At 43.7% G+C, this 27,411-nt stretch overlaps 1 protein-coding gene across 1 annotated transcript; it reads left to right on the top strand.

The window, feature by feature from the left end:
• On the top strand, positions 1-27,411 carry LOC106575153 (protein phosphatase 1 regulatory subunit 1C). The gene is made up of 6 exons (XM_014151381.1): positions 1-112; positions 889-949; positions 18,947-18,987; positions 21,267-21,333; positions 26,078-26,305; positions 26,658-27,411. Exons 1-6 carry the CDS (start codon positions 32-34, stop codon positions 26,711-26,713), a joined length of 534 nt encoding a protein of 177 aa, XP_014006856.1. The 5' UTR covers positions 1-31; the 3' UTR covers positions 26,714-27,411.

Genomic DNA, 27,411 nt, shown 5'->3' with positions numbered 1-27,411 from the left:
GCTCTCTCTGTCTGTCTGGTGTGTTAGCAGTATGGAGCCCAACAGTCCTAAGAAGATCCAGTTTGCTGTGCCTCCCTTTCAGAGCCAGTTGGACCCTCAGGCAGCTGAACATGTGAGTTCATCCCACTGCACTATTGGCTTGTGGGGGGTGGGTGGGTGGCGGATAATGTGCATGGGTGACAGGGATATTTGATCATTTGGACTTCACTAGAGAGTAGATGGCTAGTTGGGTTTGTTGCTAACTGACAAGCTGGGGACGTATCAAGTGTCTCAGCGTAACAGTGCTGATTTAGGATCAGTTTAACCATTTACATCACAAAAAATAATATTACATGGACAGAGGGAGCTGATCCTAGATCAGCACTCCTGCTCTGAATCACTTGATACATAATTGCCCTGGTCTTTATGAAATAGCTTTTGGTTTTATTCGTGGTCATCTTTATAGCTGATTTCAATATTTGTGCATTAAACTATCTAACAATTATTCTAAAGATGATTCACAAACATCATGCTTGAAGTTGATTGCATTTACACTGTCAGCATTGGATGAACAATATCATGTTACTTTAATGGTTGAAGCAAAACCTTTATGCCCCTAAATCCATTACTACAACCAATATCAGCCTGATGCAACTCTTTTGGCTAGTAATGGCTGGAACACACAGAATAAGAGGATTAGATGCAGTTGAGGATTAGATGCTGCTGTGCATTGTACTGTAGGGTGGTTACCCCTAGGCTCTGATCGTGGGTCAGTTTTTTGATTTTCCCCACTAATGGTTATTGTTGAGATTGGGAAAGGGGAAGCTGATCGTAAATCTTTACCTAGGGGAAACTTCACCCCAGAGCTATATCATAGGCTATCCCTCACCCCATCCTCCCCCATCTCAGATTCGTAGGAGAAGACCCACCCCTGCAACGCTGGTCATCTACCAAGAGCCATCTGGGGCAGGTAAGACAGGGGAAACTCTATCCCATCACAGTGTATGTATGAGTGTGTGAGTGTGTGTGTGTGTGAGTGTGTGAGTGTGTGAGTCTGTCTGTCTGTCTGTCTGTCTGTCTGTCTGTCTGTCTGTCTGTCTGTCTGTCTGTCTGTCTGTCTGTCTGTCTGTCTGTCTGTCTGTCTGTCTGTCTGTCTGTCTGTCTGTCTGTCTGTCTGTCTGTGTTTAAATATTCTTCTTATTCATCTAATCCACAAGAATAGTACAAAAACAAAACTTTGACTAACTGTGGACATTTTGTTGGTCCCCACAAGGTCAAATGATGTTTCTAGGAGGTTTAGGGTTAAGGTTATAATTAGTGTTAGGGTTAGAATTATGTTAAGGGTTAGGGTTAGGAGCTAGGGTTTGTTTTAGGGTTTGGTTTAAGATTATATTTTTGGGTTAGGGTTAAGGTTAGGGTAAGAGTATGGGTTAGGGTTAAGGTTTAGGTTTAGAGGTTAGGAAAAATAGGATTTTGAATGTGACTGAATTGTGTGTCCCCACAAGGTTAGCTGTACAATACTGTGTGTGTGTGTGTGTGTGTGTGTGTGTGTGTGTGTGTGTGTGTGTGTGTGTGTGTGTGTGTGTGTGTGTGTGTGTGTGTGTGTGTGTGTGTGTGTGTGTGTGTGTGTGTGTGTGTGTGTGTGTGTGTGTGCGTGTGTGTGCGTATCTCTCCTTGTGTGTACTGCAACTAAGGTTACAATGGAGTGGCATACACCACCATATCATTTTTACCAGCTTTTACAGCATGTCTGGAGGCTCCTGAGTGGCGCAGTGGTTTGAATCCAGGTTGCATCACATCCAGCTGTGATTGGGTCCCATTGGACGGCGCACAATTAGCCCAGGGCCGTCTGGGTTTGGCCGGGCTAGGCCGTCATTGTAAATAAGAATTAGAGACTATATACTTTATCTGCCTTAACATTATCAGCATAACAAACTGAGTTTATAGAAGTCAGGACATTCACTCATGCTCACTCATGTGCTATTGAGAGCCAATTATCTAAGGAAAACTCTTCTGCTATCTTGATCAGGACTATTTTGAAAAATTAATTTTTATCTTAATGAGACAAAGATGGATAAATGAACGTCAAATAAAAGGAGTCAGCTGATAGTTTGTACAGGAATTCCAGCTGAATTTTAGTCATAACAATGTAAGAACCTTTCAGCACTGGCCCAAATACAAAGGCGTCTGTATCCCAGAGCATATTGACCACTTTTTTTATCGACCGAGTCACTGGTGCTTCCCTGCTTTCATTTTTGCATGAAATCAGAAATCAGGAGGATAGAATTGTGGTCAGATTTGCCAAATGGAGGGCGAGGGAGAGCTTTGTACGAGTCTCTGTGTGTGGAGTAAAGGTCGTCTAAAGTTTCTTTTCCCCTCTGGTGGTCTGTAGGTGGTCTGTAAGTTTCCTTCCAGTGTTGGTCATTGTTTAGTTTTGTCCCACACTTGTCTATAATCTCTGTATAGGTTGCCAGTGGCATTATCCTCCTCTCACCATTTAGGGAGGCCATTAATCCTAGTAGCCATCTGAATGGTCACTTTTATCAAATTTCTCCTGGAGCAACATTAGGACGTGCCAATGCACAGGCTGTGCAGTTGTAAAGGTGCTTTGGAATGGTTAAACTGTTGAACCTTGAATCTGAACCTTGAATCAGCGCATGCTCGGAGTACACATCCTGGCAATCCGTCTGGCCCTGCGGCCTTGTGAATGTTGACCTATTTAAAGGTCTTAATCACATCGGCTTCGGAGAGCGTGATCACACAGTTATCCAGAACAGCTGATGTTCGTAAACAAGGCCTCTACAAACTGCAGAGGCCTTGTTTACGCACGTCTTCCGGCACTACGGGGTGCCTGAGGATATAGTGTCTGATCGAGGTCCCCAGTTCACGTCTAGGGTCTGGAAGGCGCTCAAGGAATGTCTGGGGGTCTCGATCAGCCTTACTTCAGGGTTTCACCCCAAGAGTAATGGGCAGGTGGAGAGAATGAACCAGGATGTGGGTAGGTTCCTGCGGTCCTATTGCCAGGACCGGCCGGGGGAGTGGGCGGCGTTCGTGCCCTGGGCTGAGATGGCACAGAACTCGCTTCGCCACTCCTCCACTAACCTCCCTCCCTTCCAGTGCATACTGGGATACCAGCCGGTTCTGGCGCCTTGGCATCAGAGTCAGACCGAGGTTCCTGTGGTGGACGACTGGTTCAGGCACGAGGAGGAGACATGGGAAGCTGTCCGTGTTCACCTTCAGCAGGCCATGATGCGCCAAAAGGAGAATGCAGATCTCCATCGCAGTGAGGACCGACCCGAAACCTACCCCTTCGCCTGTCCTGCCGGAAGCTGGGTCCGTGATTTGTGGGGCCATTTAAAGTCCTGAGGAGAGTGAACGAGGTTTGTTATAGGTTACAACTTCCACCCGATCACCGTATTAACCCCTCGTTCCATGTTTCTCTCCTCTGGCCGGTGGTGGCTGGTCCGCTCCAGGAGTCTGAGGTGCGGGAGGTTCCTCCGCCCCATCTGGACATCGGTGGGGCCCCGGCGTACTGCGTTCACTCCATACTGGATTCGAGGCGCCGGGCAAGGGGCCTTCAGTATCTCGTGGAGTGGGAGGGGTACGGTCCAGAGGAGAGGTGCTGGGTTCCGGTCGAGGATGTATTGGACCCTTCAATGCTGCAGGAGTCCCACCGTCTTCTTCCGGATCACCCTGCACCCCATGGAATCAGTACATCAAAAATCTCTTCCCAACTATTTTGCAATCTGTATGGCATAGTTGTCAACATCCTGGTCCTCAAATGAAACTGGTATACTTTCCTATTTATGCTATTTGTATTCCTCTGCCAGGTTTGATCCATTATATTTGGCAGACAGACCAGTTCCCTACCTCCTCCCGCTGCCACCTGCCTCCTCCATTTTTGGGGTAATGCTGTATTCAATTGGTTGTACTCTTGGATTGAGCAGACCTTCCCGTACAACTCTGATAACTCCATGAAGAACATAACTCTACCATTCCAATTTACAATATAATTTAAGAACAAAATACCCTTTTTAAACATCTTTCCCATAAATACATATATTTTATCAAAAAGCACATTTGAGATCAGCCATAATATTTGTTGTAATATTTGTTTTATCCTTTCAAGGGGATGAAATTGAAATTGTAGCCAGCTCTGCAATGCTTGTTTGAAAAAGAGAGATACTTTGAAAAAAGTATCATTTTCAATGAATCGAAAATGAGACATGGCGATCTGCACAAAGGCAAAAAAGCTATTTCTTAAACAATGATGAGCTTTTCTCAGTAATCTTCTTGAGAACCATTTAGGGTTCAAATAAACTTTTGAATAAGTGAAGCTTTTAGAAAGAGGTTTACTGCTTTTATATTTTATCATCTCAACCCACCCAATTCATATTCATTATATAGATAGGCACATTTTATTTTGTCTGGTTTAGCGTCCCAGATGAAGCAAAATATGTTTTGCTCATATGATTTGAAAAACAAGTCATCAGGAGTAGGCAGCGCCATAAGTAAGTGAGTAAACTGAGTTATCACTAAGGAGTTAATCAGGGCAATTTTTCCATAAATAGACAGGTATTTACTTCTCCATGGATGCAGGATCTTGTCTATTTTTACAAGTATTCTATTTAAATTCATTGTGGAGAGCATATTTATATATTTTGTGATATGAAAACCAATTATGTCTACTTCACCATAATACTGTACACTTATCATAATTAGGTTTTAGTCCAGAGAGTACAGAAACGTTATCTAGATCTTCAATGAGACATTGCTGGGATCTAGCTTGCGGACGTAATATAAAACTTGAGTCATCGGCATACATGGACACCTTTGTTATTGGATCTGATTTTAAGGCCTGGCTTCTTAGATGTTTCATGATGTTCTATTATTTCTAGTAGCTGTCGTATATTATCTCCAATGTATCATCCATGTAAAAAACCTGTCTGATCAGGATGAACAATACCTGGTAAAACCCTTTGAATTCTGAGTGCTATGCATTTTGCTTTGTATTTTTGCATCACAACATTGAAGTGTAATAGGCCTCCATTTTTTTAGATAGACTGGGTCTTTATATTTGCCATCTGTATCTTGTTTTAATAATAGAGAAATCAGAAATTCCTGCTGAGTACCTGACAGACTACCATTTCTATAGGAGTAGTTATAACAATCTAACAGGCTGACTACACTGCTCGCATCGCGTGAACGGGTGTTGCAAAATACATTTTGAAATCTATGTTATTCAATTATTCCACCCACACTGTTCGTGCTCGCCAACGAGTGTCTGCGTTGCCAAGGGCTAAAATAGAAGTCATTTCTATTTCTGATGCAGATTGCGCTACAAGTCCTGCCTCTCCCATCTCCTCATTGGCTTATAGAAGCAGGTACAAACGCGCCATCTCCTCGTTGGTTATACCCACGTGGGTGACTGAAAGAAGAATGAGGTCAGTGGCGGTAATGCACCAAATTTATGAAATTTCCAATCGCAATTTAAAGACAAGAGAAGAACATGCCTTGAAGGAAGAGAGATGACTAGAAACGATTCGGTTGACCGTTTTAGGTGTGGATTAATTGTCAGAGTAGAGGACCTTGTGCATTTTAGGTAAAATAACAACTCAATGTTTATATCCCAGGACAAATTAGCTAGCAACAGCAAGCTAGCTAAATTGGACAAATTAGCTAGCAAGTGCAAGCTAGCTAGATAAATTGCCATAAATGTTTAATGCTTTTCGACCTGTCCCCAAATTAATGTAATTGGTTCAGAGTTGGTTTTGATATTTTAACCTGCGTGTCATGATCGTGTTTGGTGTGGGGGGACAAAATACATGTATGCACGATGGCGCACGATGGCGCGGGCACGCAGCCGTGTAACAATGGAGCTTTTAGTATATCAAAAAAGGCTTGATATAGCTCTACCGGTATGCCATCAAGCCCTGGGGTTTTTCCAGATTGAAAGGATTTAATAGCCTGAAAAAGTTATTCCTCTGTAATTTGGCCTTCGCACTGATCTTTCTGTACATTTGTTAATTTTCCATTTTTTATATTATTTGGAAAGAATTCCTTACCGTAATCTTCATTCAGTGGGAGAGGATGAGATGGAAAAGAGAACAACTGCTAAAATAATTAGCTTCCTCTTAAAATATCATTCGGAGAATCATAGATGACTCCGTCTTCATTAACGAGTGTCTGCAAATTCTTTTTGTTAGCGTCCCTGTATTGGAGATATAGGAATAATTTTGTGAATTTTTAAAAAAATATTCCATTCAGTTAGCTTTATTTTTGTAATATATTATGTTAGATCATTCTTGAATAAGTTCCTCAAGTTTTTTAGTTTTTATTGCTATCTAGAGACATTACTAACAAGTTCATGGATTTCCCTTGTTAGTCTTGTCTCTTTAGCCAGAAACTGCTTTTTTATTATTGATGAATATTGAATTGAATGACCCCTGAAGGTACATTTTGTCACGACTTCCGCCGGAGTCGGTCCCTCTCCTTGTTCGAGCGGCGTTCGGCGGTCGACGTCACCGGCCTTCTAGTCATCACCGATCCCATTTTCATTTTCCATTTGTTTTGTCTTTGGTTTTTACACACCTGGTTTCAATTCCCCCATTCCATGTTCATTATTTAACCCTCTGGTTTCCCCCATGTTTGTGTGCATGTTTGTTCTATGTTGATGGCTGTATCTGACGGCTGGTATTTTGTTGCCGGGTTTTGTATTTACGCCCGTTTATTCGTGGTACCGGCATATTTCACGCACCGTTGTATTGTTTCTATACTGGTGTTTTTTCGTGTATTAAATACCTTGTCCACGCATCTCAACTCTCCTGCGCCTGACTCCTTTTCACCAGTTACCCAAAGCCTTGACACATTTTGTCACGGAATACTTATAGCAGGAGGGGTGAAGTCAGGCGCAGGAGACTGAGATCCGTTTAAACGTACGTTTAATAATCAAAACAGAAAAAATGCCGCAACAAGGCAGGTTGCAAAACAACTAGGAAGGAGGACAGCTCCAAAGATCCACAAGGACGGGGCGTAGACCGGCAACGCTAATGCCTAAACAAGCAGCTTCACTGGGAAAACATACAAAAATTCCTGACTATCAAACAACATGACAAAGAACAATCCTGCACAAATCCCCAAACGAAACAGACAAACTAAATACCTCCACTAATTGACTAACACAAAACAGGTGCAGACCTAATCAGACAAAACCAACAGACACAGAAACATAAATCAGTTGCAGCTAGTAGGCAGGCGACGACGACCGCCGAGCACCGCCCGACCGGGGAGAGGCGCCACCTTCCGTGGACGTTGTGACACATTTAAAGGTATCCCTAACAATAAGGGGATTTGCTGAACCTATATTATACTGGAAAAATTCTGTTATAAATAATTTTGTCTTTGTTAAAAATAAGTTGTCCTCCAGTAAACTTTGATTAAATTTCCAATATCCCCTCCACGTGGAAAATCTATAAGAGTTATGTGAATGCCAATTAGATGATGATCCGATTGCATTCTGTCTCCTATTAAAACTTTTTTAACCTTTGATGCAAGAGGAAAAGAGACAAGAAAGTAGTCAAGACGACTAGCTAGATTAAGACTCCTCCATGGATATCTCACTAGGTCAGGGTTTTTTAGTTTCTAAATATCCACTATTTCTAATGTGTCCATAATATTTGTGATTTCCTTAAGGGCACGGTGATGATAGGTTGTAGAGTGATGTCACGTCCTGGCCAGTATAAAGGTTAATTAGTATTGTAGGTTGGTCAGGACGTGGCAGAGGGTATTTGTTTTATGTGGTTCAGGGTGGTGTGTTTTGTAAAAAGGGTGTTTGATTTAGTAATTCCAGGTTTTGGTTTATGTTTAGGTATTTCTATGTGGAGTCTAGTGAGTGTATGTCTATGTTTGATCAATTGGGGTTGGGACTCTCAGTTGAAGGCAGGTGTTGTCTATCTGCCTTTGATTGAGAGTCCCATATTGAGAGTCCCATATTGGTGGGTGATTGTTCTGTGTTGAGCCTATGCTTTGCAGACTGTCAGTTTATCGTTCATTTTCTTGTTTGTTGTTTTTGTATTCGTGTTGATTTAATTAAATGTTCAAAATGAACAACTGCACACCTGCTGCGTATTGGTCTACCTTTTCCGATGACGATTTCGTTATATCGTCAGAAGACGAAGAAATCCCTGACAGAATCACCCACCAACTATGGACCAAGCAGCAGAAGAAGGAGCAGAGGGACTTCGAGTTGGACTGGTGGGAGAAGTGGACCTGGGAGGAAGTTCTGGACGGGGCCGGACCTTGGCACCAGGCTGGGGATTATCGCCGCCCGCAGTGGGAAATTGAGGCAGCCAAGGCAGAGAGGCGGAGGTACGAGGCCAAGTACGCGCTGAGGGTGAAGCACGAGAGGCACCCCCAATAATTTTTTTGGGGGGGGGGCACACGGGTAGTTTGGCTAGGCATAGGAAGAGCCGGAAGCCAGCTACCCGTGGTTATATGGAGGAGCGTATGGGGTGGAAAGCGCTATGATTCGCTGAGGAGCGCACTATCTCACCCATACGCACGCACAGTCCGGTGTGCGTTATTCCAGCCCCTCGCAGGTGCCGTGCTAGAGCGGGCATCCAGCCTGGTAGGAGGATGCCTGCGCAGCGCATCTGGTCGCCGGTACGCCTCCGAGGACCAGGCTACCCAACTCCCGCTCTACGCACGGCTACCATCAGGCCCCTGCACAGCCCAGTCTGCCCTGTACGAGCACCCCGCTCGTACAGGGCTACTAGTTCCATCCAGCCAAGGCGGGTTGTGCAGGAGGTAAGATCTAGACCGACTGTGCGCCTCCATAGCCCTGGGTTTCCAGCTCCTGTCTCTCGTGCGGACCCGGAAGTGCGTCAACCCAGTCCGACTCGTCCTGTTCCCGCTCCCCGCACTAGCCTGGAGGTGCGTGTTCATAATCTGGTAAGCCCAGTACCAGCACCACGCACCAGGCTACAAGTGCGTCAACCCAGCCACGCCAGTCAACAGTCACCAGAGCTGCCCGCCAGTCAACAGTCACAAGAGCTGCCCGCCAGTCAACAGTCACCAGAGCTGCCCGCCAGTCAACAGTCGTCATCAGAGCTGCCCGCCAGTCAACAGTCGTCATCAGAGCTGCCCGCCAGTCAACAGTCGTCATCAGAGCTGCCCGCCAGTCAACAGTCGTCATCAGAGCTGCCCGCCAGTCAACAGTCGTCATCAGAGCTGCCCGCCAGTCAACAGTCGTCATCAGAGCTGCCCGCCAGTCAACAGTCGTCATCAGAGCTGCCCGCCAGTCAACAGTCGTCAGAGCTGCCCGCCAGTCAACAGTCGCCAGAGAGGTCAGACTGCGCTGAACTGCCGGAGTGGTCAGACTGCGCTGAACTGCCGGAGTGGTCAGACTGCGCTGAACTGCCGGAGTGGTCAGACTGCGCTGAACTGCCGGAGTGGCCAGACTGCGCTGAACTGCCGGAGTGGCCAGACTGCGCTGAACTGCCGGAGTGGCCAGACTGACCTGAACTGCCGGAGTGGCCAGACTGCCCTGAACTGCCGGAGTGGCCAGACTGCCCTGAACTGCCGGAGTGGCCAGACTGCCCTGAACTGCCGGAGTGGCCAGACTGCCCTGACTGTCCCGAGTTGCCAGACTGCCCAGACTGTCCCGAGTTGCCAGACTGCCCAGACTGTCCCGAGTTGCCAGACTGCCCAGACTGTCCCGAGTTGCCAGACTGCCCAGACTGTCCCGAGTTGCCAGACTGCCCAGACTGTCCCGAGTTGCCAGACTGCCCAGACTGTCCCGAGTTGCCAGACTGCCCAGACTGTCCCGAGTTGCCAGACTGGCCCGACTGCCCCCCCGGCGATGCCAGACTGGCCCGACTGCCGACTGTAGTATGTGTTCAGGAAGTGAAAGTGTGTCTAATAAGCTATAAGAAGTTTGTTAATGGATATTTATATTTTGTGTTTTAAGTTATCATTTCAGTTTTACTTGGTGTTATCACTGTTACACTTCCATCAGAGGTATTATGACGGCCAAAACTAGAGCTTTCAAATGTCTGATATTTTTAATTCAAGAAATAGGTTCTAGCAATATTTGTTTTATTCCCTTGCCTGTTTGCATGTGAGCCAATTCCACAGATGTTAGCAAACTGAGACAAGATATTATGTGTTTAGTAAATCTGAGTAGGTTCATGTGTATGATATTGGATGTGATTTAGTGAGAGTGTGTACGATGTCTGTATAAGACTATTCCACTGATTTCAAAACTCAGTCCTCCAGAAAGTGGAGAACAACACTTTTGCAGTTCTAATAAGTGATTTCTTTCTAAAAAAGACACGTTAGAAAGGATTACCTACACATACTGACCAGCTCATGTTATAGACAGAAGCGTGCTACATGGCAGACCAATCCGAACTCATCTCTCAGCATTGATCCATTAAATCAAATCAAATGTTTATTTGTCACATGCGCCGAATACAACCTTACTGTGAAAAATGTATCAGGTTTCATTATCTCAGCCAATCATGGCTAGCGGGAAGGTTCCTGTCTTTTCCCGTGGCTAAACCAACTAGGCTCGTAATTAAAAAAAACTCGTATTTACAGATGGCATGCAAGTTATTAAGGCACATGAAAGTTCACATGTTCCTGAAGGAATTTCTGCCACACTTTTTCCCGGTTCTGTTTCTGTTACTTAGTTTCTTTTTTGTTTTTCAGTTCTGTTCCCTGAACTGGTTCCAACCTCTGGTTAGGACCCCTGTCTTATCCAAAGCTGTTGTCTAATAGAGTAGCTCTTTGTCAGGTTGCTGATTCTCTCCTGCCAGATGACGTGTCACTGTTAATTCCAGAAATACCAGAGCGGGTTCTTAATCGTCATGTGTTTCCTATCGAGATGGTAAAGATCATTGTTCCGCACATTAAATCATTAGATCAACTAGCAAACAAACATGAATTTGTTTATATGATTTCATAGCCATTTCAATCTTGCATGAATTTATTCCATTTCATTTTGGTGAAGCTGTAGAGTCACCGGCTTCATTAAAATGTGCATTGACAACGTCGTCCCTACAGTGACTGTACGTACATACTCCAACCAGAAGCCATGGATTACAGCCCACTGCAAACAGACGTCAATTCAACATCTATTCCAAGTTGGTTCAACATAATTTAGTTGAAATGACGTGGAAACAACGTTTATGATTGAGGTGGTGTGCAGTTTTTGAGGGTGTAACAAAAGTTAGTGTGCTGTTTCCTAGTTGATTCTCCAAGTCTCGGCTCTTGTATAAAATCATCAATGGGCACTTTACTCTGATATTGTGAATAATCAAAGCACTCGTTAACACCAGGGGGAATTTGGGGAAAACCTTTACAAGCAACCCTAATAGAGCAGTGCAGGCATTTCCAGTTCCTGTTACTCTCCCTCTGGTCATGATTACAACATGTTTGGAGCTTTAACAATAGTGCTTTTGTTGAGGAGTGTGGTCAGGGAATAAGAGAGTGAGAGTAAAAATTTTTTTTTGCATGATTCCTCTGAATCAATTATGAATTGTAACAACAAGTCACAAATCTTGCTGCTTTGATGGCACACTCTGGTATTTAACCCAATAGACATGGGATATTACCAAAATTGGTTTTGTTTTGGAATTATTTGTGGGTCTGTGTAATCTTTGGAACATATGTGTCTCTAATATGGTCATACATTTGGCAGGAGGTTAGGAAGTGCAGCTTAGTTTCCACCTCATTTTGTGGGCAGTGTGCACATAGCCAGTTTTCTCTTGAGAGCCAGGTCTACCAACGGCAGCCTCTCTCAATAGCAATGCTTGTTCCCTTAATTTTGGGTCAGTCACATTGGTCAGGTATTCTGCCACGGGGTACTCTCTGTTTAGGGCCAAATAGCATTCCAGTTAGCTCTGTTTTCTGGTCAGTTCTTTGTAATAGTAATTATCTTTTTGTTTTCTCATGATTTTGTTGGGTTTAATTGTGCTTTTGCTGTACTTGGGCTCTGTTTGTGAACAGAGCCCCAGGACCAGATTGTTTAAGGAACACTTCTCTAGGTTAATCTCTCTGTAGGTGATGGCTTTGTTATGGAAGGTTTGGGAATCACTTCCTTTTAGGTGGTTGTAGAATTTAATGTATCTTTTCTGGATTTGGATAATTAGCTGGCATCGGCCTAATTCTGCTCTGCATGCATTATTTGGTGTTTTGCATCGTACACTTTAAATGATTTTGCTGAAGTCTGCATGCAGAGTCTCAATATGGTATTTGTCCCATTTTGTGAGTTAATAGGCAATGGCTTCTATAACTTATTCAAATATTTTTTGCCAAATCCTATTTGGGATGTCGAATTTGATGTTCCTTTTGATGGCGTAGAAGGTCCTCCTTGCCTTGTCTCTCAGATCGTTCACAGCTTTGTGGAAGTTACCTGTGGTGCTGATGTTTAGGCCGAGGTACGTGTAGTTTTTGTGTGCTCTAGGGCAACAGCTTTTAGATGGAATTTGTATTTGTGGAACACCATTATTTTTGTCTTAGTGAGATTTACTGTAAGGGCCCAGGTCTGACAGAATCTGTGCAGAAGATCTACGTAGGTGCTGCTGTAGACCCTGCTTGGTTGGGGACAGAAGTACCAGATCATCAGCAAACTGTAGATATTTGACTTCAGATTGTAGTAAGGTGAGGCCGGGTGATGCAGACTGTTGTGTCTCTTCTCTCTCTCTCTCGTTTTCTTTTCAAAACATACAACATCTATTAAAATATGTACAGTACATACAATAATTTCCAACATTATTGGCACCCTTGATAAAGGTGAGAAAAAAATGCTGTGTAAATTAGATAATACAACAACTGAGCTATATTAATTGTATGCAACTAAAACAAAATTATTATTTTGCAGAGAAAGATATTTTTTTTTTTATCTTAAAAAGGTAGGTATCAAAATGATTGGCCTCCCTAAAGATTCATATTACTAATATCTAACAAAATAAAACCTGCATAAATATTACACTTTTTTAAGTTTAGCTATTGTCACATCCTGACCAGTAATAGGGGTTATTTGTTATTATAGTTTGGTCAGGACGTGGCAGGGGGTGTTTGTTTCATGTGGTTTGGGCTATGTATTTTGGTAGAGGGGTATTTGTTTTATATGGTTCGGGGTGTGTGTGTATGTAGAGGGGTGTTGGATTTATGCGTTTCGGGGTTTTTGGTTTATGTTCTTGTTTAGCTGTTAGCCTGCGAAACTGTCGTACTGTCGTTCTTTGTTTATTGTTTTTTCGTGTTCACTTTACAAATTAAAAGTAAATATGAGCACTCAATCCGCTGTGTATTGGTCCGATACTGATTTCTCCTTATCAGAAGACGAAGCTTATGACAGCTATTGTAAATTGACCACAAAATCAACATTTTTGCTATGGCCGTCTCAGTCTCAGGACTTAAACCCCATTGAAAAACAGTGATTTGAATTAAAGCGGCAGTCCATAAGCACAGACCGGAGGATATCAAGGATCTGGAAATATTCTGTATGGAGGATAGTCTAAGATCCCTCCCAATGTGCTCTTCAATCTCATAAAACATTATACAGTAGAAAAAGGCTAAGTGCTGTAAGGGGAGGGTGCACAAAGTATTGAAAACAGAGGTGAAAATAATTAAGACACCTATGTTTTTTAGATTTTTTGTATTACTTGTTAAACATAATATTTTTCTCTGAGCAATTTTATTAGTATAAAATACCTATTTTCTTTTTGCATACAATAACAGCTCAGTATTTGTACTATTTTATACTTTTACATTATATAGACAGTACAGTACCAGTCAAATGTTTTGACACCTACTCTTTGAAGGAGTTTTCTTAATTTTTTACAATTGTCTACATTGTAGAATAGTGAAGACATCACAACTATGAAATAACACATATGGAATAATGTAGTCACAAAAAAAGTGTTAAACAAATCAAAAGATATTTATAGTTGAGATTCTTCAAAGTAGCCACACTTTGCCTTGATGACAGCTTTGCACACTCTTGGCATTCTCTCAACCAGCTTCATGAGGTAGTCACCTGGAATGCATTTCAATGAACAGGTGTGCCTTGTAAAAATTAATTTGTGAAATTTCTTTCCTTCTTAATGCGTTTGAACCAATCAGTTGTGTTGTGACACGTTAGGGGTGGTTTACAGAAGATAGCCCTATTTGGTAAAAGACCAAGTCCATAATATGGAAAGAACAGCTCAAATAACCAAAGAGAAACAACAGTCCATCATTACTATAATACGGAACATTTCAAGAACTTTTCAAGTTTCTTACATTTACATTTACTTTTAAGTCATTTAGCAGACGCTCTTATCCAGAGCGACTTACAAAATGGTGCATTCACCTTATGATATCCAGTGGAACAACCACTTTACAATAGTGCATCTAAATCTTTTAAGGGGGGGGGGGGGGTGTTAGAAGGATTACTTTATCCTATCCTAGGTATTCCTTAAAGAGGTGGGGTTTCAGGTGTCTCCGTAAGGTGATGATTGACTCCGCTGTCCTGGCGTCGTGAGGGAGCTTGTTCCACCATTGGGGTGCCAGAGCAGCGAACAGTTTTGACTGGGCTGAGCGGGAACTGTGCTTCCTCAGAGGTAGGGGGGCCAGCAGGCCAGTGGTGGATGAACGCAGTGCCCTTGTTTGGGTGTAGGGCCTGATCAGAGCCTGAAGGTATGGAGGTGCCGTTCCCTTCACAGCTCCGTAGGCAATCACCATGGTCTTGTAGCGGATGCGAGCTTCAACTGGAAGCCAGTGGAGAGAGCGGAGGAGCGGGGTGACGTGAGAGAACTTGGGAAGGTTGAACACCAGACGGGCTGCGGCGTTCTGGATGAGTTGTAGGGGTTTAATGGCACAGGCAGGGAGCCCAGCCAACAGCGAGTTGCAGTAATCCAGACGGGAGATGACAAGTGCCTGGATTAGGACCTGCGCCGCTTCCTGTGTGAGGCAGGGTCGTACTCTGCGAATGTTGTAGAGCATGAACCTACAGGATCGGGTCACCGCCTTGATGTTAGTGGAGAACGACAGGGTGTTGTCCAGGATCACGATCACGCCAAGGTTCTTAGCACTCTGGGAGGAGGACACAAGGGAGTTGTCAACCGTGATGGCGAGATCATGGAAGGGGCAGTCCTTCCCCGGGAGGAAGAGCAGCTCCGTCTTGCCGAGGTTCAGCTTGAGCTGGTGATCCGTCATCCACACTGATATGTCTGACAGACATGCAGAGATGCGACTCGCCGCCTGGTTATCAGAAGGGGGAAAGGAGAAGATTAATTGTGTGTCGTCTGCATAGCAATGATAGGAGAGACCATGTGAGGATATGACAGAGCCAAGTGACTTGGTGTATAGCGAGAATAGGAGAGGGCCTAGAACAGAGCCCTGGGGGACACCAGTGGTGAGAGCGCATGGTGCGGAGACAGATTCTCGCCACGCCACCTGGTAGGAGCAACCTGTCAGGTAGGACGCAATCCAAGCGTGGGCCGCGCCGGAGATGCCCAACTCGGAGAGGGTGGAGAGGAGGATCTGATGGTTCACAGTATCAAAGGCAGCAGATAGGTCTAGAAGGATGAGAGCAGAGGAGAGAGAGTTAGCTTTAGCAGTGCGGAGAGCCTCCGTGACACAGAGAAGAGCAGTCTCAGTTGAATGCCCAGTCTTGAAACCTGACTGATTAGGATCAAGAAGGTCATTCTGAGAGAGATAGCAGGAGAGCTGGCCAAGGACGGCACGTTCAAGAGTTTTGGAGAGAAAAGAAAGAAGGGATACTGGTCTGTAGTTGTTGACATCGGAGGGATCGAGTGTAGGTTTTTTCAGAAGGGGTGCAACTCTCGCTCTCTTGAAGACGGAAGGGACGTAGCCAGCGGTCAAGGATGAGTTGATGAGCGAGGTGAGGAAGGGGAGAAGGTCTCCGGAAATGGTCTGGAGAAGAGAGGAGGGGATAGGGTCAAGTGGGCAGGTTGTTGGGCGGCCGGCCGTCACAAGACGCGAGATTTCATCTGGAGAGAGAGGGGAGAAAGAGGTCAAAGCACAGGGTAGGGCAATGTGAGCAGGACCAGCGGTGTCGTTTGACTTAGCAAACGAGGATAATTCTTCAAGTTCTTCAATTCTTCGATTCTTCAAGTGCAGTCGCCAAAACCATCAAGCGCTATGATGAAACTGGCTCTCATGAGGACCGCCACAGGAAAGGAAGACCCAGAGTTACCTCTGCTGCAGAGGGTATTTCATTAGAGTTACCAGCCTCAGAAATTGCAGCCCAAATAACTGCTTCACAGAGTTCAAGTAATAGACGCATGTCAACATCAACTGGTTGAATTGCCTCAAAGAAATCACTACTAAAGGACACCAATAATAAGGAGACTTGCTTGGGACAAGAAACACAAGCAATGGACATTAGACCGGTGGAAATGTGTCCTTTGGTCTGATGAGCTAAATTTGAGATTTTTAGTTCCAACCGCCGTGTCTTTGTGAGACGCAGAGTAGGTGAACGGATGATCTCCGCATGTGTGGTTCCCACCATGAAGCATGGAGCAGGAGGTGTGATGGTGTGGGGATGCTTTGCTGGTGACACTGTTGTTGATTTATTTGGAATTCAAGTCACACTTAACCGGCATGGATACCACAGCATTCTGCAGGGATACGCCATCCCATCTGGTTTGCGCTTAGTGGGACTATCATTTGTTTTTCAACAGGACAATGACTCAACACACCTCCAGGCTGTGTAAGGCTATTTGACCAAGAGGAGAGTGATGGAGGGCTGCATCAGATGACCTGGCCTCCACAATCACCCAACCCCAACCCAATTGAGATGGTTTGGGATAGGTTATACCGTAAAGTAAAGGAAAGCAGTGCTCAGCATATGTGGGAACTCCTTCAAGGCTGTTGGAAAAGCATTCCTCATGAAGCTGGTTGAGAGAATGCCAAGAGTGTGCAAAGCTGACATCAAGGCAAAGGGTGGCTACTTTGAAGAATCTCCTCTGTATTTTGATTTATTTAACACTTTTTTGGTTACTACATTATTCCATATGTGTTATTTCATAGTTTTGATGTCTTCACTATTATTATACAATGTAGTACAAATCAAGAAAATCCCTTGAATGAGTAGGTGTGTCCAAACGTTTGACTGGTACTGTATATACATCACATTCGGAAGGTATTCAGATCCCTTGACTTTTTAAACATTTAGTTACGATACAGCCTTATTGTAAACTGGATTAAATAGTTTTTCCCCCTCACAATACCCCACAATATCCCATAATGACAAAGCAAAAACAGGTTTTTAGAAATGTTTGCAAATGTATAAAAAAAAAATAAAAAAATATCCCATTTACGTAAGTATTCCGTCCCTTTACTCAGTACTTTGTTGAAGGACCTTTGGCAGCGATAACAGTCTCGATTCTTCTTGGTTATGACGCTACAAGCTTGGCACACCTGTGTTTGGGGAGTATCTCTGCAGATCCTCTCAAGCTCTGTCAGGTTGAATGGGGCACGCTGCTGCACAGCTATTTTCAGGTTTCTCCAGAGATGTTAGATCGGGTTCAAGTCTGGGCTCTGGATGGGCCACTTAAGGACATCCAGGGACTTGTCCTGAAGCCACTCCTGCGTTGTCTTAGCTGTGTGCTTAGGGTTGTTGTTCTGTTGGAAGGTGAACCTTCGCCCCAGTTTGAGGTCCTGAGCACTCTGGAGCAGGTTTTCATCTCTCCCTCGATCCTGACTACTCTCTCAGTCACTGCCGCTGAAAAACATCACCTCAGCATGATGCTGCCACCACCATGCTTCACCGTAGGGCTGGTGCCAGGTTTCCTTCAGACGTGACTCAGCATTCCAGCCGAAGAGTTCAATCTTGGTTTCATCAGACCAGAGAATCTTGTTTCTCATGGTCTGAGTCCTTTAGGTGCCTGTATGTGTGCCTTTTATGTGCCTTTTACTGAGGAGTGGCTTCCGTCTGGCCACTCTACCATAAAGGCCTGATTGGTGGAGTGCTGCAGGGATGGTTGTCCTTCTGAAAGTTTCTCCCATTTTTACAGAGGAACTCTTGAGCTCTGTCAGAGTGACCATTGGGTTCTTGGTCACCTCCCTGACCAAGGCCCTTCTCCCCTTATTGTTAATTTTGGCCGGGCGGCCAGCTCTAGAAAGAGTCTTGGTGGTTCTAAACTTCTTCCATTTCAGAATGAAGAACTGTGGTCTTTAGGACCTTCAATGCTGCAGACATTTTTTGGTACCCTTCCCCAGATCTGTGCCTCGACACAATCCTGTCTCTGAGCTCTACAGACAATTCCTTCGACCTCATGGCTTGGTTTTTGCTCTGACATATACTTTCAGCTTTGGGACCTTATGTAGACCTGTGTGTGCCTTCCCAAATCCTGTCCAATCAATTTAATTTACCACAGGTGGACTCCAATCAAGTTGTAGACACATCTCAAGGATGATCAAAGGAAACAGGATGCACCTGAGCTCAATTTCGAGTCTCGTAGCAAAGGGTTTTGAATACTTAAATAAATAAGATATTTCTGTTTTTTATTTTTAATACATTTGCAAACATTCTAAAATCCTGTTTTTCCTTTGTCATTATGGGGTATTGTATGTAGATAGATGAGAAAAAATATATATTTTATCCATTTTCAAATAAGGCTGTAACTTAACAAAATGTGGAACAAGTCAAGGGATCTGAATACTTTCCGAATGCACTGTGTATATTATATGATGTCATATTGTATACTTCTTTATCAAGAGTGTAAATAATTTTGGAGGGGACTGTATTTGCAAAAATGTTATTCTCAATGCTGTAGACATTTCTAGAAATCAGTTATGCTTCATGCATGTTTAGAATGAAATGGAATCTACTTGTGACCTCTGGGCTGGAATACAACTTACATTGGTAAGATTCCCTTTTCACATATTTGTAATTGAAAACTGTATGCCCACCTCCTTTACCAAATCAGTGTGCTTGTTTCCCTTTTTCTTCTAGAAGCAGACGAGAAGCGGACAACAAGCAGCAGTGTGGAAGATGTAAGGAAAGATATATGTACAACTCTATTTGGTGTATGGTGAAGTTGCCCCTAGACACTTATCTTCGATCAGTTTTTCATTTTCGCAACTAATGGTTAAGGTTAGGATTCGGGGAGGGGAAGCAGATCCTAGATAAACTCAGCAAAAAAAGAAATGTCCTCTTACTCTCAACTGCGTTTATTTTCAGCAAACTTAACATGTGTAAATATTTGTATGTACATAACAAGATTCAACAACTGAGAAATAAACTGAACAAGTTCCACAGACATGTGACTAACAGAAATGGAATAATGGATCATTGAACAAAGGGGGGGTACAAATCAAAAGTAAGAGTCAATATCTGGTGTGGCCACCTGCTGCATTAAGTACTGAAGTTCATCTCCTCCTCATGGACTGCACCAGATTTACCAGTTCTTGCTGTGAGATGTTACCCCACTCTTCACAAAGGCACCTGCAAGTTCCCGGACATTTCTGGGGGGGGGAATGGCTCTACTAGCCCTCACCCTCCAATCCAACAGGTCCCAGACGTGCTCAATGGGATTGAGATCCGGGCTCTTCGCTGGCCATGGTAGAACACTGACATTCCTGTCTTGCAGGAAATCACGCACAGAACGAGCAGTATGACGGTGGCATTGTCATGCTGGAGAGTCATGTCAGGATGAGCATGCAGGAAAGGTACCACATGAGGGAGGAGGATGTTTTCCTTGTAACGCACTGCGTTGAGATTGCCTGCAATGACAACAAGCTCAGTCCGATGATGCTGTGACACACCGTGACGGACCCTCCACCTCCAAATCGATCCCGCTCCAGTGTACAGGCCTCGGTATAACACTCATTCCTTCGACCATGAACACGAATCTGACAATCACCCCTGGTGAGAGAAAACCGCGACTCGTCAGTGAAGAGCACTTTTTGCCAGTCCTGTCTGGTCCAGTTACGGTGGGTTTGTGCCCATAGACGACGTTGTTGCCGGTGATGTCTGGTGAGGACCTGCCTTACAACAGGCCTACAAGCCCTCAGTCCAGCCTCTCTCAGCCTATTGCGGACAGTCTGAGCACTGATGGAGGGATTGTGCGTTCCTGGTGTAACTCGGGCAGTTGTTGTTGCCATCCTGTACCTGTCCCGCAGGTGTGATGTTCGGATGTACCGATCCTGTGCAGGTGTTGTTACACTTGGTCTGCCACTGCGAGGATGATCAGCTGTCCATCCTGTCTCCCTGTAGAACTGTCTTAAGCATCTCACAGTACAGACATTGCAGTTTATTGCCCTGGCCACATCTGCAGTCCTCATGCCTCCTTGCAGCATGCCTAAGGCACATTCATGCAGATGAGCAGGGACCCTGGGCATCTTTCTTTTGGTGTTTTTCAGAGTCAGTAGAAAGGCCTCTTTAGTGTCCTAAGTTTTTATAACTGGGACCTTAATTGCCTACCGTCTGTAAGCTGTTAGTGTCTTATCAACCATTCCACAGGTGCATGTTCATTAACTGTTTATGGTTCATTGAACAAGCATGGAAAACAGTGATTAAACCCTTTACAATGAATATCTGTGAAGTTATATGGATTTTTACGAATTATCTTTGAAAGGCAGGGTCCTGAAAAATTGACGTTTCTTTTTTTGCTGAGTTTATGTACCTTGGGAAACTTCCCCTTGGACTATTGTCTATATGTAGGGGAGGATTCTGACTTATACCATCATCTACTACATTCACACCCAATCCCAAACTGATTTCTAACAACTGGCCCCTAACCCCCTAGGTACTTGTATAAACAAATCCGTCAGGATTGGAGAGGTGTGAACATAAACAACATGGCCAAAATTTCAAGACTATCGTGACAGCAAAGTTTAACTATTACCGTATTGCTTACACCTATCCAATCCTTCTAGATCTACATGCAACGCAGAGGGGTAAGGCCTATGGGTTAGATTGGGATTGGAAGCTATCGTCAGGCGCCAGGGCTCCGCTTTTGCAGGTTTTTACCAATGTGTACGTATGTGACATTCTGTGGAATATTGCCATGAGAAACCTTCTGATTCATGGACAATCATTGTTGACCATTGTGTTGTTGTTTATGTTGTGTAATACTAGAGTCTGATAGACTTCCTTCTCCTAGACATCATTTCAGCAGTCCTCTGGGAGGTTATTTTATGGAGGCACGTGGTTTCTTGAGAGGTTATTTTATGGAGGCACGTCTCACCCTGTAACTTTTGATTCTTGTCATCTTGAAATAGCTGGAGTGAACTAGATCTTTTTATTTTGTTTACTCCTCTCTTCCCATCAGCTCCAGGGTGCAGATTTGTCCCCAGCACAGAGGAAGCAGAGCACCTTCATTCCGCCAACTGTAAAAGGTACCACCATAATGCCCACCTCCCATCAGCCATTTCATGAGTACCCTAATATTTGCTACTAGATACACACCAGAACAGTACTTTGAGGGTATAAATTCTAACGATGCAATATATTTTCATATGATTAGCCTTTTTTTGAGGGGGAGGGCAATTGCAGCAATTCGACCATGAAGGCCTGATTCACGTAGTCTCCTCTGTTCAGTTGATATTGAGATGTGTCTTTTACTTGAACTCTGTGACGCATTTATTTGTGCTGCAATCTAAGGTGCAGTTAACGCTAATGAACTCATCCTCTGCAGCAGAGATAACTCTGGGTCTTCCTTTCCTGTGGCGGTCCTCATGAGAGCCAGTTTCATCATAGCGCTTGATGGTTTTTGCGACTGCGCTTTAAGAAACTTTCAAAGTTCTTGAAATGTTCCGTATTGACTGACCTTCATGTCTTTAAGTAATGATAGACTGTCGTTTCACTTTGCTTATTTGAGCTGTTCTTGCCATAATATGGACTTGGTACTTTACCAAATAGGGCTATCCTCTGTATACCACCCCTACCTTGTCACAACACAACTGATTGGCTCAAATGCATTAAGAAGGAAAGAAATTCCACAAATTAACTTTTAACAAGGCCCATGTTAATTGAAATGCATTCCAGGTAACTACCTCATGAAGCTGGCTGAGAGAATGCCAAGAGTGTACAAAGCTGTCATCAAGGCAAAGTGTGGCTACTTTGAAGAATCTCAAATATAACAAATATTTAGATTTTTTTTTCACACTTTTTTGGTTACTACATGATTCCATATGTGTTATTTCATAGTTGTGATGTCTTCACTATTACTCTACAATGTAGAAAATAGTAAAAATAAAGAAAAATACTTGAATGAGTAGGTGTGTCCAAACTTTTGACTGGTACTGTATATATTATCACTATTTCTATTATATTACACACATTGCACACATGCAATACCTATAATTTACTTAATGTTGGAGGTCATGCTGATAACCCTTTACAATTTACATAACTGTAATAGAATAAAATAAATAATCTTTATAATAAATCATGCTCTATACTTTAGAACTGATGAACCTAAACTACATGGATTGGACCATAGTCTCTTGTAAGTCCCACAAATGTGGAGGCAGTGTGTGAAATAACACAATTTAAATAAATTGGACAGAAATACCATTGGACTCAAATGAACCATCTTCTGCAGAGACTTTACCTCAGCTGTGAAGCAAAGAGAAATGTGGGTGTTATTTCGAAGAGGTAGGGGGTGAGCGTTAGGATCTCCATGCTGACTCACTTTTTGCAGCTCATTCCTGGAATAGTTGTGCTGCTTAACGCTAAATGCGTCTTTATCTCTGTTATTGATCCAGCCAGAGTGGGCATGCAGTAAATGGCTGCAAATGGACTGGCGGTGCCCGCCCAAGGCTAAGTTGTGTGCAGGCACTTAGCTAGCTACCTTGAGCCGCTCTGTAACAGAGCTGTAATGGACTTCCAGTTGCTCTGCTACTGCGGGCATATCAAGTGTTTGAGCATCAGTTAATTACAAATAGTTTTCTGTTCAATGCAATGCACACAGTTTTAAATGGTTCATGATGAGTATTGTAGCAATGTGTCAGGGAATGTGGTGTCTTGTCTGATTGGTTAGTTGAACCAAATAGTGGAATAGGTTAATATGTTGTATTTTTATTATTTCACCTTTATTTAACCAGGTAGGCCAGTTGAGAACAAGTTCTCATTTACAACTGCAACCTGGGCCAAGATAAAGCAAAGCAGTGCGACAAAAAACAACAACACAGTTACACATGAGATAAACATAAGTACAGTCAATAACAATAGAAAAAGCTATATACAGTGCGTGCAAATGGAGTAAGGAGGTAAGGCAATAAATAGGCCATAGAAGCGAAGTGGTCCCGTGTGACTCAGTTGGTAGAGCATGGTGTTTGCAACCCCAGGGTTGTGGGTTCGATTCCCACGGGGGACCAGTACGGAGAAAAACATTTATGAAATGTATGCATTCACTACTGTAAGTCGCTCTGGATAAGAGCGTCTGCTAAATGACTAAAATGTAATTACAATTTAGCAAATTAACACTGGAGTGATAGATGTGCAAGTAGAAATACTGGTGTGCAAAAGAGCAAAATAAAGTAAATAAAAACAATATGAGGTAGGTAGTTGGATGGGCTATTTACAGATGGGCTGTGTACAGCTGCAGCGATCGGTGAGCTGCTCAGATAGCTGATGCTTAAAGTTAGTGAGGGAGATATAAGTCTCCAACTTCAGCGATTTTTGCAATTAGTTCAGGTCATTGGCAGCAGAGAACTGGGAGAAAATGCGGCCAAAGAGGTGTTGGCTTTGGGGATGACCAGTGAGATATACCTGCTGACCAGTGAGCTGAAATAAGGTGGCGCTTTACCTAGCAAAGACTTATAGATGACCTGGAGCCAGTGGCTCTGGTGACTAATATGTAGCGAGGGCCAGCCGACGAGAGCATACAGGTCGCAGTGGGGGGTGGTATATGGGGCTTTGGTGACAAAACGGATGGCACTGTGATAGACTGCATCCAGTTTTCTGAGTAGAATGTTGGAGGCTATTTTGTAAATGACATCACCGAAGTCGAGGATCGGTAGGATTGGAATCGTGAGTGAAGGAGGGTTTGTTGCGAAATAGGAAGCCGATTCTAGATTTAATTTTCTATTGGAGTTGCTTAATATGAGTCTGGAAAGAGAGCTTACAGTCTAGCCAGACACCTAGGTATTTGTAGTTGTCCACATATTCTAAGTCAGAACTGTCCAGAGTAGTGATGCTAGTTGGGCGGGTGGGTGAGGGCAGCGATGGTTGAAGAGCATGCATTTAGTTTTACTAGCATTTAAGAGCAGTTGGAGGCCACGGAAGGAGTGTTGTATGGCATTGAAGCTCATTTAGAGGTTTGTTAACACAGTGTCCAAAGAAGGGCCAGATGTATACAGAATGGTGCCGTCTTTGTAGAGGTGGATCGAGGAATCACCCGCCCGCCCGCACCCGCAGCAAGAGCGACATCATTGATATATACAGAGAAAAGAGTCAAGAATTGAACCCTGTACGGGGGGATTCGAAATGGTCAGTGATCTGTTTGTTAACTTGGCTTTCGAAGACTTTACAAAGGCAGGGCAGGATGGATATGGGCCTGTAACAGTTTGGGTCTAGAGTGTCTCCCCTTTTGAAGAGGGGGATGACCGCGGCAGCTTTCCAATCTTTAGGAATCTCGGACGATAAGAAATAGAGTTTGAACAGACTAGTAATAGGGGTTGCAACAATTGCGGCAGATAATTATAGGAAGAGAGGGTCCAGATTGTCTAGCCCAGCTGATTTGTACAGGTCCAGGTTTTGTAGCTCTTTCAGAACATCTGCTATCTGGATTTGGGTGAAGGAGAAGCTGGGTAGCTTGGGCAAGTAGCTGCGGGGGGTGCGGAGCTGTTAGCCGGGGTTGGGGTAGCCAGGAGGAAAGCATGGTCAGCCATAGAGAAATGCTTATTGAAATTCTCGATTATCGTGGATTTATCGGTAGTGACAGTGTTTCCTAGCCTCAGTGAAGTGGGCAGCTGAGAGGAGGTGCTCTTATTCTCCATGGACTTTACAGTGTCCCAGAACTTTTTGGAGTTAGAGCTTCAGGATGCAAATTTCTGTTTGAAAAAGCCAGCCTTTGCTTTCCTAACTGACTGTGTGTATTGGTTCCTGACTTCCTTGAAAAGTTGCATATCGCGGGGACTATTCGATGCTAGTGCAGTACGCCACCAGATGTTTTTGTGCTGGTCGAGGGAAGTCAGGTCTGGAGTGAACCAAGGGCTATATCTGTTTTTAGTTCTACATTTTTTGAAAGGGGCATGCTTATTTAATTAAGATGGTGAGGAAATTACGTTTAAAGAACAACCAGGCATCCTCTACTGACGGAATAAGGTCAATATCCTTCCAGGATACCCGGGCCAGGTTGATTAGAAAGGCCTGTTCACAGAAGTGTTTTAGGGAGCGTTTGACAGTGATGAGGGGTGTCGTTTGACCACAAACCCATAACGGATGCAAGCAATGAGGAAGTGATTGCTGAGATCCTGATTGAAAACAGCAGAGGTGTGTTTGGAGGGCAAGTTGGTCAGGATAGTATCTATGAGGGTGCCCGTGTTTACGGATTTATGGTTGTACCTGGTGGATTCCTTGATTGAGGGCATCTATCTTAGATTGTTGGACGGCCAGGGTGTTAAGCATATTCCAGTTTAGGTCACCTAGCAGAACGAACTCTGAAGATAGATGGGGGGGCAATCAATTCACATATGGAGTCCAGGGAACAGCTGGGAGCTGACTGGGGTCTATAACAGGCGGCAACAGTGAGAGACTTAATTCTGGAGAGATACATTTTTTTAATTAGAAGTTCGAACGGTTTGAGCAAAGACCTGGAAAGTATGACAGAACTTTGCAAGCTATCTCTGCAGTAGATTGCAACTACTCCTCATATAAAGGTGCATACGTTTCTCATATGGCTCATTCCTCTGATACTTCTCTGTTGCCATCACACTCTTAATTATGCTTTTATTTACGACCATTATATCCCCCCTTATTTTCAACCAAACTATAGTTTATCTTCTTGGTTCAGTTTCAAAGACCCCTCAAAGATCCACATTAACACATTATTATTAATGAATGTTTAAAATGTATTAGCTCAGCTGTCAGCTTCCCACCATAGGCGATGCTTCTGTGTTCCCCTGTCGAGTTCAGAGCTACAGATGGTGATGGACCAAAACTTTCAGAAACCGGAACATCTGGAAGCGGGCCTCTGTGAAAACACTGACCAGCTCAGCCCAATCACAGCCCAGCACTATGGCAATACTGCCCAACGGGCTAATCATAACGGGCCTGATGAGCCAAATGGCAATGAGCTGTATGTCAATCATCGACTGCCAGCCAATGGGGGCCTCCCAGTCGCAGACAGCAACTGTACTGGGGGTAAGTGTGGCTCCGTGTTTGCCGCTGTCCCACCTCACATTAGAAACGAGGAAACTATTTGAAATCTCTATGTTTTCACAAAGGACACTAAGTTCCTTATCACCTGCACCATCATCCACAAAGCAGCAGTTTTAATCTTCTCTATACAAAATATCATAAACACATAATGAAAATATAATAAGGATCAAGATAGAAGATGTAAAGTTTGTGCTGTACTCTATATTCCTCTTCAGATTTTCGAGGGGATGAATTCTCCAACATGTTACTAATATATCTCTTTTCTCTTTCTCTCCCTCTTTTGTTTACATTATTACCATTATTATTGTCATTATCATATTTGTATTATTATTAGAGACTTCTACAAGTCAGCAGGGCAATCTCTCCAGTCCCACGTCTATCTCTCGATAAAGTTGTCACTCTGTTTTGTCTTTCTGTCTATCGCTTGTTCCTGGGTCGTGTTCATTAGGGCATAAAAACGTAGCAAAACGTTTTGCAATGGAAACGACAAGTTGACATAGTACCTCCCCATCTCTTTAAGCTTCAAAAGTTTTATTCTGTTTTGTGCCTACTGAACAAAACCCTGGCCCTCTAATTCCTCTTCCAGTTATACAATGGTTGTTATCCCTGGAAGTTGTTTCAAACAAATATACAGCTCCAGCTCTCCTGATGTACGAAGTGTCTCAGAAGTGTAAGATTGGATTATTTTCATTGCTTATCTAACTGGATGTTACATCATTTATGTAATTAGTGAGGTCTAAGATATTCAAATTACCTTTCTGTTCAGAAAACTTTCTGGTTTGTTTGTTAGTTTTTAGTCAATTTATACGATAGTTGGTCTCTTGTTATTAATATGTTGGTATGTACTGTTCTTAAGATTTATCTTGCAAAAATGAATGGAAGTTGTTAAAATAAAATGTGTTTTATGAAATGCTACATAATTCTCTGGTACATTGAAATAACACAAGGATTCACAGTACAGTAAACGGATAGGGACCCGACTAGCACAGCAACACCATGAAAATACCTACGTCTGGCTTTGGTGCGCATGAGTCAGCATTCCCATAGCTGTAAAAGCACAAACCAAACTTCTAGCACCTGACACAAGC

The sequence above is a fragment of the Salmo salar genome, chromosome 17 (genome assembly GCF_965601325.2).
Source record: "Salmo salar chromosome 17, fSalSal1, whole genome shotgun sequence".
In the NCBI taxonomy this organism is placed as follows: Eukaryota; Metazoa; Chordata; class Actinopteri; order Salmoniformes; family Salmonidae; genus Salmo; species Salmo salar.
This window is presented reverse-complemented; position numbering and strand designations above follow the sequence as displayed.

Excerpts from the sequence above, each read along its gene's own strand:
- LOC106575153 (XM_014151381.1), top strand. The coding sequence starts at position 32 with ATGGAGCCCAACAGTCCTAAGAAGATCCAGTTTGCTGTGCCTCCCTTT. Across the intron at positions 950-18,946 it reads CCAAGAGCCATCTGGGGCAG|AAGCAGACGAGAAGCGGACA; the intron begins GTAAGACAGGGG and ends TTTTTCTTCTAG. Across the intron at positions 18,988-21,266 it reads CAAGCAGCAGTGTGGAAGAT|CTCCAGGGTGCAGATTTGTC; the intron begins GTAAGGAAAGAT and ends TCTTCCCATCAG.